Source organism: Camelus bactrianus, chromosome 16 (genome assembly GCF_048773025.1).
Source record: "Camelus bactrianus isolate YW-2024 breed Bactrian camel chromosome 16, ASM4877302v1, whole genome shotgun sequence".
NCBI lineage: Eukaryota > Metazoa > Chordata > Mammalia > Artiodactyla > Camelidae > Camelus > Camelus bactrianus.
The window spans coordinates 40502608-40518181 of record NC_133554.1 but is presented as its reverse complement, the minus strand read 5'-3'; the positions used below and the strand labels follow the sequence as shown (position 1 = coordinate 40518181).

Sequence of the window (15574 nt, the reverse complement as noted above, 5' to 3'; positions counted from 1 at the left end):
TCGGTAACGTCATTGGCCGCCGCCGGCGCGCTTTCTTGACGCAGGCCCCCTCGCGGGGGAACATGGCGGCGCTGTTGAATCGCGTGGGCTGGGCAACGCGACCTGTGCTGCCAGTGGTCCAGATTTGGGACCTTGACGCGCGGCGCTGGGTCCGGGCGCTGCGGCGAAGCCCCGTGAAAGTGGTGTTTCCATCCGGTCAGGTGGTGGAACGGAAGCCCAGTCCCGGGAAGCAGCCCCGGAAGGCGGCGGCGGAGGCCAGTCCCCGCGAGCAGCGGCTGAAGCAGCCGTTTCAGGTCCCCCCATCTCAGACACCAAGCACCTGGGAAGAGTCCGGGCTTCGCTATGATAAGGCTTTCCCTGGAGACAAAAGGCTGAGGTGATGTGTTTCTGAGACTTACCGAGTATTCCTATTTCTCTTCCCACCTCACAGAAGGATCTTGACCTCTCCTCCCATTGGAAGACTTCCAGTACAATTCGCTGGATTTTATGATGCACGGAAGGCAGAATAAGTGTCTTTTTTCAAATTCGTTTGTTTCTTTCTCTGTCAAGCTCCTCCAGTCTGTTAGAATTAGGTGTGTCTCCGTAACGAGGATGTTGGTAATTAACTGTCTTTTTATTTCCACCCACAGCAGTGTGATGACAATAGTTAAGTCCAGGCCATTTCGGGAAAAGCAAGGGAAGATTCTGCTGGAAGGTCGTAGGCTGATCGCAGACGCTCTCAAGGCTGGTGCTGTGCCCAAAGTTTTCTTCTTTAGCCGTCTGGACTACATAAAGGAGCTGCCCATTGAGAAGCTGAAAGGTGTTGGCCTCATTAAGGTGAAATTTGAGGATATCAAGGATTGGTCCGACCTAGTGACACCACAAGGAATAATGGGTTAGTGGTTATTATACAGTTTGTCTCTAGAAGTAGAGACCTAGGATTATTTTTTCATACTTGTCTCAGGGCAACAAATTTTATTTAAACCAAATTCAAACATTACTGCCTAACTTTTTCTTAAAACACCCAGAAAAATTTATGCATCTTGTATTTCAGTGGAAACTGAAGACAGTTTTTCTTCATCATTTGTTTGTGGTTTTTTATAGTCTTTAGGAATTTTTGAGGTCACTTCTTCAATCTTTAATGTCCAATTAAAGATTAAGAAAATGTTTACCAAAATACCCTCCATTTCCACAAAACTTCTGCCAGTGTGGCTGATACCTATATATCACTGACCCCCTTATTCTAGAAGCAGGTCTGAGCAGTAAGCTACAATTTATTGCTCTGTTTAGCTCATTGAACAGGAAACCTTGTTTTCATTTGGTGAAATCCAACTCAAGATTCTAATAGACTGTGATGTTTGTATGCACTTAGAAAGTTTTTTTTTCCTAAATATAGAGGAGTTATCTTCAAGATTCTAATGTTTAAGCCAGGGCCTGTCAAATAAGTTGTGCATGTATTCCCTGTAGTGAGCTCACTGTGCAGCTGTTTGTTGGGAGAGGAAATTTTGGAGACCATCTCTTGTTTCTATAACCCAGCATATCACAGGGATCTGTGCTTCTGCTCTCAGAACTCTCCCCTTGGGTGGGGACTTGGACTACTAAAATTCTCCACTCACTCTTGTTAACTATACCTCCCTAATCCCTACTCCATGCTGCAGTGAAAGTGTCACTCATTTTTACCATGCTTGCCATTTTGGGCATGTGTGTCAACAGTGGCTAGCCCCTTCTGGACTTCTGTAACCCCCTTCATTATTATGACTGCTTTCATCATTTCATGGCTTTTAAAAACATGTTGGGGAGGGTGTAGTTCAGTGGTAGAGCATGTGCTTAGCATGCACGAAGTCCTGGTTTCAATCCCCAGTACTTCCATTAAAATAAATAAACATAATTACAACCTTCCCCCCAAAAAAGCTATATTATTTAGATTCTCCTTACCCTGTTTTATTTCAGATTTGAGGAGGGGGTAAAAGGAGAAATAGATAAGATCTAGTACTACCTCTCAGACATTAGGCACATCTCTGAAATCCAGTAATGTAAATGGGTCCTCTAGAAGTGGAGTTCTCATACCACAGCCCTTCAACCAGAAGTTAAAGGACTTCTGAGGTCCTCTGTCCCACTGGTCTTGTGGCTATCTGTGACTCTTAAGTGCCAGGTCTTTTACAGTACACAGATGCCTGATAACATTCCATTGCCTCCACTGTTGAGAAGTTAATTAGTTAGTTAGTTAGGAGAAGTTATTTATTTATTTTATTTTGGGGGGGGAGTAGGTAATTAGGTTTATTTATTTATTTATTTTAATGGAAGTACTGGCGATTGAACCCAGGACCATGTACATGCTAGGCACATACTCTACCACTGAGCTATACCCTCCCACCAGGTTAGGTAGAGGTATTTATTCTCACTGTGAATAAGCTGGAATAGCCTGTGGGGAGGGCAGTTTGGCGGTATCTGTTAACATTAGGAGCACACACACCATTTGTCCATTTCACTTACAGGCATTTTTCCTAGGGAAATATTTGGACATATGCACAGACTCATACAGTGATGTTCATTGCAGCGTTGTTCACAATAGGGAAAAATTGAAAATTAAATGTCAGTTGGAGAAGAGCTAAATAAATGTGATATTCTTGTTACAAAATAGCATGCAGCAGTTACAAGAATAAGGTAGCTTCTTATTGACATGGTAAATTCTCCAAGACATCTGATGTTATGGAGTTAAATAAGTAGATTACAGAATAATGTGGAGAGTATGATTTCTTTATGTAAAAGAAAAAGCACTTATATATGAATAGATATACATATATGTAGGTGGATGCAAGGAACAAGTTCTGAAAGGATACACTCCAAGACTGAAAAAAATTCAGTGCCTTCCTCTCCCCCCATAACCATTTTCAATCGGAATGTATTCATGTATTATGCAATTAAGAATATAGGAAGAATCATAAGTAAATAAAAAGATTATTCCTCATGCTCAGATCAAACAACTGAATAACCTTTTGTGTTTCCTTAGGGATTTTTGCCAAACCTGACCATGTTAAGATGACATACCCAGAGACTCAGCTTCGTCACACACTGCCCTTATTATTGATCTGTGACAATCTCCGTGACCCTGGGAACCTGGGGACAATTCTGAGATCTGCTGCTGGGGCAGGCTGCAGCAAAGTATTACTCACCAAAGGTAAGAGCGCTTGTTACTGGGTGGAGCAGGTGGCCATCGGTGAGCAAGCTGGCTCTGTGGGCTGATGTGCATGGGTTTGAATATTGGATCTGTCCCTTGTCCCTCACATGTAAGTGAGCAGTACTCTGAGTGTCAGTTTCCTCATCTGTAAAGTGGGCTTCACAGAAGGGTTGTTTTGAGGATTAAGTGAGATGATGCATGTAAAGTACTCAGCACTGTGCGAGGCACACTCAGTAGATGTTGGTTGTTTTAAAATTATTTTGACACCTGCTAGGTTATTAAAGAAAGAACTTAAAATTAATCAGAGGAGAAATAGATGTTGGTTTTAACACTTGGTCATCTCCTCTCGTCAGAAATGGGAATTAGTAGGCTTGGTATCAAACAGACTTGCCTAACAGTTGGGACATGTCTAAAAGGCCTCTTACAAATTGGGGGGAGGATGGGCGGGAAAGGGTCATTCATCAGAAACAGTCAAGCTACCGTTCACTGTGACTCAGTAGTGGTACCCATGGCTGAGACTTGCCTAAATTGCTCAACTCTTCTTCCCCGTCATACCTTGTCAGAGCACATCTCTCCACTGGCATGAGAGCAAAGATGCTGGGGTTCCATCATCGGTACCCCACTTACCTGACTCATTGTTGAGACTTCTAAGAGCAGGTGTGGTTTGGGAAATGTACCCCTATAATCCAAGCAGTGTGGTTTCCACGTTGGTGCTGGTGGCTGCTGTGTAAGAGGAAGGGAAGGAGTAGGAAACACTTGGGGTGGTGCCCAGTATTGAGGACGAGGAGGAAGTCTCATCTTGTCTCTTACTCCCCACTGGGTGGAGAGGTCAGATTAGATAGTGCCCCTCATGAGTCTGGGTCCCTCCTTTGCCCTCCTTGCCTCTCATCCCTGGTTCCCTGCAGTCATGGGGAAAGCCATGCTCGAGGATCCATGTGGCCATTGTACACGCTCCGCGTTTTATTTTCCTTTTGAAACTTGGTTTGCCTACTTAACCTGTCCTGATGTTTGACAGATTAATTCTTAAAATAATTTCTAACAAGGGCACTTGTGCTAACAAGTCAGGGAGGAAAGTGGGTACGCGGTACCTGGTCCTGCTGTCTCCCAGTGTGTGTCCTGGGAAAGGCCCCAGGACTGCCGATGCATAGAAGCGGCTGGGCTTAGCACATGGCTATAGGGAAGCCTGCCTCTTGCGGTGGAAGTGGAGGCGTGTGAATGATAAGGCTGTTGCTGTTGCCTTGGTTCTCCCTGGATTATTGTAATTGCCTTCCATCTAATTTCCCCATCTCTAGTGTCTTCCCTGCTGCAATCCAGATTCAACATCGAAGCCAAATGGGTCTTTTTAAAATATAAACCAGATTTGTCACTACTTTGCTTAAAATCCTTCAATGGCATTATGTTGTTTTCTGGTTAAAATCCTAAGCTCCTCAGCCTGGCACACCCCGCCGCCTTTAAATTAGCCCTTTCCTGCCTCCCATATCACCTCCCACCTCAACCCTACCCATTAATTGGCCTGATTACCTTGGTTTTGGGACGATGGCACTCTTCCCCCATCTGTAACTTTGTCCTCTGCTCTGGTCTTTCTCACAAGGTCCTCCTGTTCTTCAAGATCCAGCTCAGTGCCATGGTCTCTGGGTTGTTTTTCCTGATAACTCTGCTTCGTGCCCAGGTTTCTGTTGCCCTGTTCATACTTCTTTTACATTGGTTATTACTAATATGATAGTCATCTGTTTAAATGTCATCCAAACGCCATTGTCCATTATGTCATGAGCTCCTTCAGGTTGGGGACTTTAATGCACTTTGAATCTCCTGTACTGTCTGGCACATACTTATGGTATAGGTTGAATGGATGAATAAAATGTTTCAGCACTAGCAGGAGATAACCCACCAGTCCCTTTGCTGGACACTCCTGTAGCTGGGGAAGCAGAAGTCCCAGCCATCAAGAACGCCACAGTAGGAAATTTTTTGCTTTATCTCTTGATCCAGAATTAATCTGATTGACTTCAGAGTCCCCTTGTCTGGGAAGGTTTGTAATCTTAACTGGATCTTGTCTTTTATTTTCTAGGTTGTGTGGATCCCTGGGAGCCCAAAGTGCTGCGGGCCGGGATGGGCGCACATTTCCAGGTGCCCATCATCAACAATCTGGACTGGGAAGCAGTGCCCAACTACCTGCCCACCAATACCCGGGTCTTCGTGGCTGACAACTGCGGCCTTTATGCGCAGGCCCAGGCCCAGATGTCTAATAAGGCTAGTGACCATGGCTGGATATGTGACCGACGACTCCTAAAGTTTCACAAGTATGAGGAAGAGGAAGAGGATCTAGAAGATGGAGCCTGTGAAGGCTGGCTCCCCGAACTTGAGGTCCAGAGTTACGACTCGGATTGGACAGAGGCACCAGCAGCAGTGGTAGTAGGTGGGGAGACCCATGGCTTGAGCCTGGAGTCCCTGCAGTTGGCCGAGAGCACCAGGGGCGGGCGCCTGCTGATCCCCATCGTACCTGGTGTGGACAGCCTCAACTCCGCCATGGCTGCAAGCATCCTGCTCTTTGAAGGGAAACGACAACTGCGGGTAAGGGCGGAACACTTGAGCAGGGACAGGAGTTACCACTGAGGGGGGATGACAGTCAATCCTCGGTTTGAGGCTGTCTCTGTGGTTACTGGAAAAATAGGAATTTCCATGAAGTTCTGCTTATCCTCAAAAATAAGAAAGGTTAAAATTCTTCCTGAGCTCTTCCAACTAACGTGTGTGTGTGTGTATCTGTGTGTGGGTGAGAGAGAGTGTAAGTAATGATCCTCAGGGCTCTCTATGTGTTTTTAAAAATTGTCCACCAAGGAGCATTTTTGTGCCCAGAAAGTTCCTGAAAGCGTCATCTTGGCCAGGGAGGACCGCTCTCTCCACCGGCTGGGGGTGCTTCGCAGTCGTGGAGCACTGGCTGTAGGCCAGGCTCCATCACCAGCTCCTCTGATGGTTGGTCAATGGAAAATAAACTCCTGTGAAGTGTAGACCAGCAGATTACATTAAAAAAGGTTTTGTTTCAGTGTGGTCAGTGGTCACAGTGCATATCTTTTCATCTTTGGCCTAATGATGAGGACACTGCTGAGAGATTAATGGCCCAGGAAGCTAAGGGCGATGGCCTTCAATAGCTGGCTGTTCTTTTGGCTTGGCTGTGTTAACTTCTGTTCGTGTAGGTTTTGATTTAAACACTGTTTATGTTTGACACTTTTTTTCCCCATTTCTGGTGAACAGTTGGTGGAAACAGCTTAATTCATCAGGTGGTATTATGCCTTCTTAGCATCTTGGCAGATAATTTTTTGGGGACTCTTGGTCCAGAAAAAGAGGAAAGTTTTTTAATCTTTAGCTTAACCCAGCATCTGTCAGCAAAGCCATACTCTTTTTACTAGCTTCCTGCTGTTAGTCCTTCTTTACAGAACACTTTTGGTTAAATGTAATGATTGACTTATTTACATTAATCTCCCGTCCTGCATGAACAGAACTGCTTAAGGAAAGGCCAGTGTTCCTGGATGTTTTGTGAAGAGAGCCTCCTATGAGGGGAGGGAGGCTGAGGTTCTGAGGATCAGAGCTTGGGGCCCTTGGGCCCACAGTTCTGCAGCAAGACCCTGCTGGAGCCCCCAGGGGACCAGGGCAAGCTGGATCCTTACTGGGTACCAGCTAGGATGTAATTGCGGACATGAGGAAAGGCACGTTGGTAATCACTGTGTTTGTAAGTCACTGTGGGAAGGGGGTAGGTGGGACCAGAATGTGGGACTTACTTCAGGCAGTGCTTTTGCAACCAAAGACAGTATGGTTGGAGTTGAGAGACCCCAGGAGTGTGGTTTCACCACATCTCTTCCACACAGGGGCTCCTGTACTGGTTGGGATTCCTTGGGAGCCCTTCAGCTGCTCATTCCAGGGAGTCCCAGTGAGTCCCAGTGAGCATGGGAGTCCCATGCTCGAGAGAAACCGTGCACCCCTACCAGCTCCCTGGTAAAACGAAAAGGTCAAGCTTGATGTGTGTCCCAAATGGTGCCCCAGTGGGTTTGCTTTGCTATGTTTGACGGGAGGGTTTTTGCAGGGACAGTCTCTCTGGTTGGCCAGGCTCTTGGGCTGACCAGCAGAAGCTGCTTGGGTGCCCTGCTCTGGTTGGGGCCTGCCCAGGGCCCCACACCAATGTTGATGATGACAGTGGCCCCCAGAATGTTCTTGAGACCCTCCATTCCCCTCAGCTTCTAGAAAATAGAAGAGCCCACAGCCTTCATAACTGCTGAGCCCACAAAGGCTGGGACTTCGTCTGCCAGCTTCACAGCCATAATGCCCGTCACACCAACAGGCGAAATCTGGGGGCAGCCCAGAGCACTGTACCACGTTTGTACTGCCATCCAGTCTCCCAACACCTTGGGAAAGCGCTAAAGAAGCAGACATCACTAAAATGAGTTTCATGCCTTTTCAGCATGAAACCAGTCTCCTGCAGCTTTTGTCCCCTGGTTATTGTTCCTACTGATTTTGTCACAAAATAGAAATAAAAGCACTGCAAAAGAGCACATCCAGCAAGTCTTTCTACACCTAGTTTATCTCCTGGTGTGAGAAGTTTACATCCCATTCATTTTATAGTCAGTGACTTGTATATCACGCCTTGTGAGTTCTTTTTATGTAATTTAGCAGAGGGGAGGGCAAATTTCCCTTTCTTTAAAATGATTACAGGGAAGCAAATGGTGAACTTGTTTATCCAGTGTTGGAAATTCACCATCTCGAATTCTCAATTTTGAGGCCAACATTTATGTCACCACAAATGAAACAGGAGTAAAAACTGAACAGTAGGTGACAAGTAAAACACATTGCTTGGCTGAAAAAGAAGCCTTCAGAAGGCTGGCCAAGCTGCCCCTTGCCTTTGTGTCGCACAAAGCTGTCATGATGATTTATGCCACAAGGGGGCAGCCACGCCTCAAAACCACTCCCAACCATGAGGGGAGGGGTCGGGATTTTTCCTGGAAGTAAAAGAGAGGATGGAGTTCAAAGTCCCCCTCCACCACTGTGGGCATTCTGCAAGTTGTTTGTGCTCAGAGGTGCTGAAGTTGGAGACCCATCCAGATTTTCATTCATTTTCGGCAGAATCTGACAGAACATTAGACCAAAAACTAGAGGAAATGGATAGAAATAAATGGAAAGTTAAAAACTAACAAAAAACTAGCACATCTTTCTCTTTGAACGGAGCCTCTGGGAAAGCAGCTCTGGACAAAAGCTAATGCCCCCAGCCACCAGGAACTTACTGGGGACCCAGTGCCTCACCCTTGGCTTGGTGTTTCAGGGCAGGGCAAGCTGAAAAGTCCTCTTCCCTCCCCCAGCCACAGCTGCTTGCTCATGGTTAGAATCAGTCATTAAGGCCCAGAGGATAAACAGGCCTCTGGGGACTGATTTCTACCAGCTTCACCTGGGACCTCCTACCACTTGCCCCAGGGTTTTCCAGCAACACCAGATGTCACCAAAAGCTAAGCTGCTTTAATCTCCACTTTTGTGGTTCCGCCATGTGAAGACCCCAGGAACAGCACCTCACCCCAGGTTCCCTGCCTGGTGCTGGAAACCCTGGGTGTGCCGTGCACCTGGGCCCCTCTTGGCCAAGCTACCTCCACCTACCGAGGGAGCAGACCCGACTGGCTCACCTGAAAAATGTGTTATAAAGGAAACACTCAGGTAGACACCTTTACGCTCCAAGATCTTATTTCCTCTGTCTTCATCCGTGAGTGTGCAGAGAAGCTAGAAGCCAGATGAATGGGTAAGCTGGTGTGCTGCTGTCTGTGGGTGACTGACAGTCTCTGAACTGGGCTGCCAAGTTACACTAGAGCAGCTGCAAGCGCTGAAAGCATCAGGAAGCCAGGCCTGTGCTCAGAGGCCACGTGCAGCTGAAAATCTGAATACATTACGGATTGTATCAGTTCCGTTTTACTACATTTGTTTTGTAGGAAGGAGCAGCTTTTATCAACTGAGGCCTCATCGCTGGAGAGGACCACCAATAACACTGCTCCTTCCTGCAAACGCAAGGAGGGAACAGCGTGGGGAGAGATGTGGCTGCAGCAGGGTCTGGCCTCCCAGCCTCCTTTGCTTCTCTGATGGTCAGGGTGCATCCTGACTGCAAGCCGGCAGTGGCTTGATTGGTTGGGGACCTCATTTCCTCTGATGTCAAAGGAGATTTGTTTTGTGGGGCCTGGGTCCTAGTCATGCCTCCTGTATCCCACTGCTAGCCTGTGTGGGTGACTTGTCTGTGTGAGGCCCGAGTGCCCAGCAATTCAGACTTGAGGCTGGCTGCCCCCCTCGGGCTGCACACTGCTCTCTACAGGCCTGGGGACGGAGGCGTTCAAGAGATGGCACAATATTGATTAGAAACCCAACAGTCCCTTAAGTCCTACCCAGATCTAGTAACGTTTACTGACTTGGGAAGTACTGCAGAAGACCACGAGGATGAGATACATCCAGGCCAAAAAATGAAGCATAGTAACTTCTCTGCGTTCACACTTAAGGCGTACCTACAACATCCTGATGTCAGATTTCCCCCTGCAGAAGAAATCCCAGCCATAAAGTAGACCCAATATAAGATTTTCCTACATAGAAGCCTCTTGTTTCCTGGAAAATCTCTCCCTTCACACATGCACCGTTTGCTAATAAAGAATAATCAGTAATTAATAGACAATAGCCATTTGTCCCCAAAGAATTTTCCCTTGAGCAGCCTGCCTGGAGGAAAGCAGTGTGTGCTCTTGTCCTGGTTGGTATCAGCAAGGAGGGGATGTGCTCACTTCAACACAGCCACTTCCGGGTGAGTGGAAGATCCTGAACTCCAGGGGCCTGTGCTTGGTTCAGAGCAGCATCCAGAGGAAGCTGCAGGGGGCACTACTGAGCCTCCCACAGCGTACACTGTTCACCACCTCGGTGTTCAGGTCCTGGCCCCACCTGGCAAGCCTAGGCCTGCCGGGGGAGAGGACAGCAAACAGAACTATGGCCTGGCCAGCCGCCGCGCCTGCGGACTGCAGGGGCTGGAGTGGGTGCTCGCTCAGGCCCCTCCCAGGACACTGCCATTCCAAGCCTCAGCACCTCTCCACGTGTAGTTTTCTCACTAGGAGGGCCCTTTTGGGTCCAGCTGATCTGTTCCTGGACCATATTCTGTATCTCTGTCCCTGCAGAATTCAGTTTGCTGCCCTGAAACAAGGCAGCAGGAGGAGAGAACAGCTTCTTAGTGTCTTTAATTAGACAACAGGAAAAAACACAGTCTGGCTGAAAATTACCACTTAAAAAGCTTGGCTGATGCCAAAAAAGCAGTCCCAGCTCCCTGCACTGGGATAAGTGAGAGCCGCTGGTTCCCAGGACACACTTGGGGTGAGGGGAGCAGGAAGAGAAGCTGGTTCTTAGTTGCCGTCTGGCCTTTACAGCTGCCCACTGAATATGCCAGCCCCAAATACGTACCCTTTTCCTTCAGCAGATCTTTATGGTTGGGGACAGGTAAAGACTCTCATCTCTGTTGTGAAAGTGGGTATAGAGCTGGACCTGGAAGTCACTGCGGTGAACACAAGTCTGGAACCCCAGGGTGGCATTTTTACAGCCACCATCCTGCCTCATCCTGCAGGGCATGGTTTCCCTTGCTCTGGCGGAAGCCCTTGAATATGTCACAGCTGGTGTTTTAACCTGCTTCCAATTAGCGACAAGAATTTTAAGGTATTTTGGAGCTGCTTAGTGGGAATTAAGAAGCCACCCACTTCGTCTGCATCAATAACCTTTAAGATCTCCCACGCTATTGAGACGGAGTTCTCCACTCCCCCAGTGTTTCCTCCCCAGACCCCCACTATATAAATCGAAAGCACCTTTTCATTAAACCTTGCTGTTGATCTCAGCTAACCTCCACACTCTCTAAAGGGGGAATTCTGGTGTCAAGGGTCCAGTTGACATTAGTGGCAAGTAGTTCAAGCAGCCCTCTGTGGGCCACAGAAAGATCACTAATGACCTAATTTTCTGCTGCAGTGACTTATGGGGACTCCTCACTGGATGCTGTTCCTTTTGATCCCGAAGATACGTAGCTGCTAACAGACCACCTTTCCTCCACGGCCATCATGATACAGGGTACAGATAAGAAACCCTGCTTATCTTCCAAGTGAGGCTGACCTCACCCTGTCCCCACCCCTTCCCCAGCCCCAGCCCCAGCCCAGGGAGACAATGGCAGTGCTCCGAGGGCAGCCCCCTGCCCGAGGACAGAGCAAGGTCGGAGTCTCCAGCTACTCCCGTTCCTCAATGGGAGACCTGTGCAGGGCTCCCTGCGTTTCTCCAACTGCCTCCTCAGGATTCCGAGTGTGCGTTCCTTCGAAGGGGAGGAATGAGCACGTGTGTCCACAAGGATGTCTGTAACCTGAGAATCCACCCCCGGCAAGGGCCAGTCAAACCCGGAGAGATGGCAGCCAGAGCTGCAGCGGGGACCTGCCTCTGGCACCCTAATCCAAAGGAGCATCCCGGCTTCTGGAGGATTCGACAGATGATCACATCAGGGCTCCGTTCTTGAACATTCTGAAACATAGCTACCAAGTATCTGATGAAAGTCAAGAGGATCTTGTATGCCTCACCCCCTACTGCCCACCCAGTAGAGCACAGCACCCCAAGAAAAAGAGATTTTTGTTATTAAGAACAGGAAAGGCCAAGTGGTTGATAACGTCCAGAGATGCCTGTTTTATTTCTCACTAGGTGATTGCATTTCAGGCTGGTGACATCAAGTAACAGTCTAATTATCAACTAATTTTGTACCTCTGAACTACAGATCAGCAATCCAGTTCGGCAAGGAGCGACCGTGTCAACAGCTAATCTGGGGGCTGGGTTTTCCAAATCAATGGTCTTGGTTGGCAGGATACTTTGAGTGGAGCCAAGGGCAAGGCCTGAGATTGTTTTAAAGACCCTGACACCTGGCTGAGATAGGCTGAAACCCTGTGAATCCCTAGGTGAAGCCCTCCATCTCAAATCCTAAGGGCACAACTGTTATTTTCCTTTTGAGGTCAGTTCAGCCTAAGCAAGGAGCCAAGCCAGGCCTTGCAGGGTGGGTCCAGGGCCTAGTTTTAGCTGACATTTCCTCTGCCTTTACTCCTACCTTAGGGCACAGCTCTTTCTCAGGTTCTTAGGAAAAGCTAGGCTTCCGGTAATCTCTTGTCTCTCTAGTTCTGCTTTGAAAAGAAGAGGGAACGCAGGGGTGACCACGGGTGGGCACAGGCACCTCGGCAGAGCTCCCATGGCCCGGGCCCAGAGTAGGGCTGAGTCAAGCCTGCGCTGGTGAGTGGTGCTCCCCTCGGAACGCAGGGCCACTGTATCTTCTTGGGAAGATGTCCACGGGGAAGAATTTATTAACGAAATTCCAAGATAGTAGGGGCTGTTCATCTGAGGAGGCAGAAACTGGGAGAAGGTCAAGATTAAGGAAGAAAGAGCTAGAAGGAAGAAATAAGCAGCTCTTTCTTATCACATGCTAGGCGCCCCATCCAAGTAAGCAATTACTACATGGATCATTACTGTAGCTACTCTTAGTTCTCACCAGAAATGAACACAAGCTTCCTTTGAGAGCTGGAGACCCCCTGCCCAAGAACCAACTGACAAGCTGGCTTTCTCTCTCAGACCAAGTCACTGAGGAAGGGATGTTCTCACCAGCAGCTCAAAGCTGGGGCTGCCGCAGCTCCTCTCTGCTCCACCTGCACCTACGTGTGTCTGAGCCATCTCGGGCTCTGTGCGTGTGTGCTGCCACCTGAGGCAGAGCCAGAGCTCCGGTGCTCTGTCCCGTGGTGCCCGCTCGGCAGAGGGCACCCAACACACAGCTCCCCAAGAGCCCGCAGCTGAGAGTGCACTCCAGCCCCTGCTCTGGCCGGGTGTGCCAGCCCCATGAATCCCCAGCAGAATCTCCAGGCACGGTGGGTTCTTCTGTTGCTGAGAGGATGCGCACCCAGGGTGCTAGCTGAGGAGTTAATGCAGAAAACAAGGCACCACAGAGAGGTTGGACACTTGGGTTGTGTGATTTGGGACACGCTGGAAAAGTCCAAGGGTGGAGGGAAGGGGGGGAGGGGGAGGAGGAGACTGAGTTTTAAATAATGTCCTGGGAAGCCAGAGCCCCACTAGATGGGCTCTGGTTTGAGCTTTTCTGCTAGGAAGTCATTCACAAAGGCCTCCACAATGGCGGGGGTGATCTCCTCCACGTCCATCACGTACTTGGCCCGGGCTGACATGTCCAGAATGGTGAGCAAAGGGGCAGCCTCGGGCAGGTTGGTGTAATCTCGCAGGGAGTCGGTCATGTCATCCTGGAAGTCACCAGAGGGAGAGAAAACCAGTCAGTTTTCTAGAAAGGGTTCCTCAGATGCCCTAGATGGCACGGAATGCAACCACTCCATCATCCTGGGGAAGCGGGCCACCCTCCCGAAAAGATGGGCACTCAGAAGGGGAGCTGGGGACCCTGTCCTGCCTTGGGGAGGGGGGAGGCTGGTTCACAAAATTCTCTCTCTGCATCACTCGAAACCCCAGGCAAGTCATCTTTCTTTATTAACATGAAAGCAACTTTTTGTGAAAACGTGATGGCCTTTGATTACTTACTTTTGCAGTCAACTCTCAATTATCTGCAGCTCCCCTGTGGATTGCCGGAGGCCAGTCTGGACTTTAATTTTGCAAGGTTTTAAACAGAAACAGCCCACTGCCCCCACCTCCATAGCTTCGGGGGTTGGGGGGCTGGACCTGCACAGCCAGTTTTTGAGTCTGGGCTCCTAAAGTACTGCAGGCTTACACGGGTCACTATTTATCCCACATTCCCAGTGACCGTTCTGATGAACGTCCCTTGTGTCAGATGTAGCTTTATTAAGCATAGAGGCAGACACAAATCCAAAGACAAGGAGAAAGATTTGTGAGGGAGCAACCATTTGAGGTTACCTTTCATGCTGCTGAGAACAGAAAACGGACCCTATATACCCAGCCCCAGGCTGTCTCGCTATAAAACGTGCAAAACTCTCACTGGATGAAAAGGCCTTGAGGAGCCCGACAGAAAGAGGGCTTGGGGGGTATTCCTGGCCTTCGGCGCTGGTGAGCAGGAGGCTCACCAGTTTCTGAGACAAAAACCATTTCTTTCTACAAGGGCAAGTCTTCAGGAAAGATTATTAGTGATTGTCCTTCTTGCCCCACCCTATAAAACAGCACACACTCCCCAGCTAGGCGGCTGGGTGATTCAGCATCCCTGGCACTGTTCACCCAGTGCAGGCCCTCCATAAACAACCTTCATGATAAACAAGGGAGACACCTGGACACATACCAGACATCAAATTCCCATTAGGAGGCCCAGGCCAAGCCCGGCGCTGCTCTGCCTCCCCTTCTCTCTCCCTCTGACCAAACCCAGGGAGATGAATTTTATTGTCTGTTAAGGCTTCAGAAGGGACGACTTCTGCCTGCCAGAGAGGACACAATCAAGACAAAGGAGGGACCCCTTAGCCCTGGGAGGAGTGTGAGGGGCTGGAGTCTGGGGCTCAGAGGCACTCAGTTGGTACCTGACCTTCCAGCACCCAACCCCCTTCCAGGCTTCCTTGCTTCTGAGGTCAGAGAACTGGACCAAGAGAGCTGCCAAGTCCAGGAGCCCAGGTGAGGAGCATGGGAAGGTGGGTGGGGACTGGAGCAGTGGATGACCCTGGTCCTCTGTCCGACTTCCTGGTCCAGGCATCCTGTACTCCAGGCCGGGCTGGCCCACCTGCGGGACCACCTGGACAGGGAGGGTGAGAGCACCACTTCTGGGGTCACTACTGATCTCACGTTCACTCCTCTCTCTGCCACCCACTTAATGTGGGCCTTTGGCAAGAAATTTCTCAGAGCCCAGGTCTCCTAAATCCTGTAAAATGGATTCAGTAATGGCTCACATGGGCCTCTGCGAGGGGTGAGAGCCGGCCAGCACGCACAGCCCAGCCGGCCAGACTCGGAGCAGTCTGACCCTCTCCGAGCCTCACTTTCCCCACCTGTGAAACGTAATGATGCCATTCCCGCCGAGAGGTGAGTACGTGGGTAGTGCAGGTGAGGCACGTGGCGCGGGGCCTGGCTGTAGGAAACCTGCCGGCCTCATTTCTAAAGTGGCCCTTGGAGCCCTCCAGCCCCACTTCCGCCCCGGCTCAGCCCTTTCTCCTTTGCACTCATCTTTTCTCTCCCAGCCATTTGGAAGGAGTTAAGAGTTTAATACATTCAGAGCCGCTTTCATTCGTGCTTTGTGCGGGGTGGGCTTGCCCCCAAGGCAGGGCCCTGTGAACCTGCTTTGTTCCTTTCACCCCACAGCTGAGCAGGGCGACTTCAGCTGCCTTCGAGGGGCCCGCCGAGCAGCAGTGGCTATTGAGGTGATGAATGGGTGGTTCAGGGTGTCTGGCCGCCTCTGCGTCCCCTGGGATCCAAACACAGCATGAA

At 49.4% G+C, this 15574-nt stretch overlaps 2 protein-coding genes across 6 annotated transcripts in view; one reads left to right on the top strand and one right to left on the bottom strand.

Moving 5' to 3' along the window:
* The first annotated feature begins 21 nt into the window (after positions 1-21).
* On the top strand, positions 22-11838 carry MRM3 (mitochondrial rRNA methyltransferase 3). 4 transcript variants are annotated; one of them, XM_045519005.2, is made up of 5 exons: positions 22-376; positions 630-874; positions 2990-3157; positions 5223-5725; positions 11156-11838. In XM_045519005.2, the coding sequence occupies exons 1-5, from the start codon at positions 63-65 to the stop codon at positions 11156-11158; spliced, it is 1233 nt and encodes a 410-aa protein (XP_045374961.1). In that variant the 5' UTR covers positions 22-62; the 3' UTR covers positions 11159-11838. The 4 variants fall into 4 exon arrangements, with proteins under 4 accessions (XP_045374961.1, XP_045374960.1, XP_010956523.1 ...); XM_045519004.2 differs by lacking the exon at positions 11156-11838 and adding an exon at positions 9112-9839; XM_010958221.3 differs by lacking the exon at positions 11156-11838 and having other exon boundaries at positions 5223-6199.
* Positions 11832-15574, bottom strand: part of NXN (nucleoredoxin) — a 127216-nt gene continuing 123473 nt past the window's right edge. The window contains exon 8 of one of the 2 annotated variants that reach the window (XM_010958223.2): positions 11832-13452. In XM_010958223.2, coding sequence (XP_010956525.2) covers positions 13270-13452 — 183 coding nt within the window. In that variant the 3' untranslated portion in view covers positions 11832-13269. The other variant, XM_074343197.1, reaches the window with a different exon arrangement.

What these genes read in the sequence shown, in the direction of transcription:
- MRM3 (XM_010958221.3), top strand. Translation starts at nt 63, where the DNA reads ATGGCGGCGCTGTTGAATCGCGTGGGCTGGGCAACGCGACCTGTGCTG. An exon ending in GACACCACAAGGAATAATGG is followed by an intron (nt 875 to 2,989) that starts GTTAGTGGTTAT and finishes GTGTTTCCTTAG; the next exon opens with GGATTTTTGCCAAACCTGAC. An exon ending in CAAAGTATTACTCACCAAAG is followed by an intron (nt 3,158 to 5,222) that starts GTAAGAGCGCTT and finishes TTTATTTTCTAG; the next exon opens with GTTGTGTGGATCCCTGGGAG.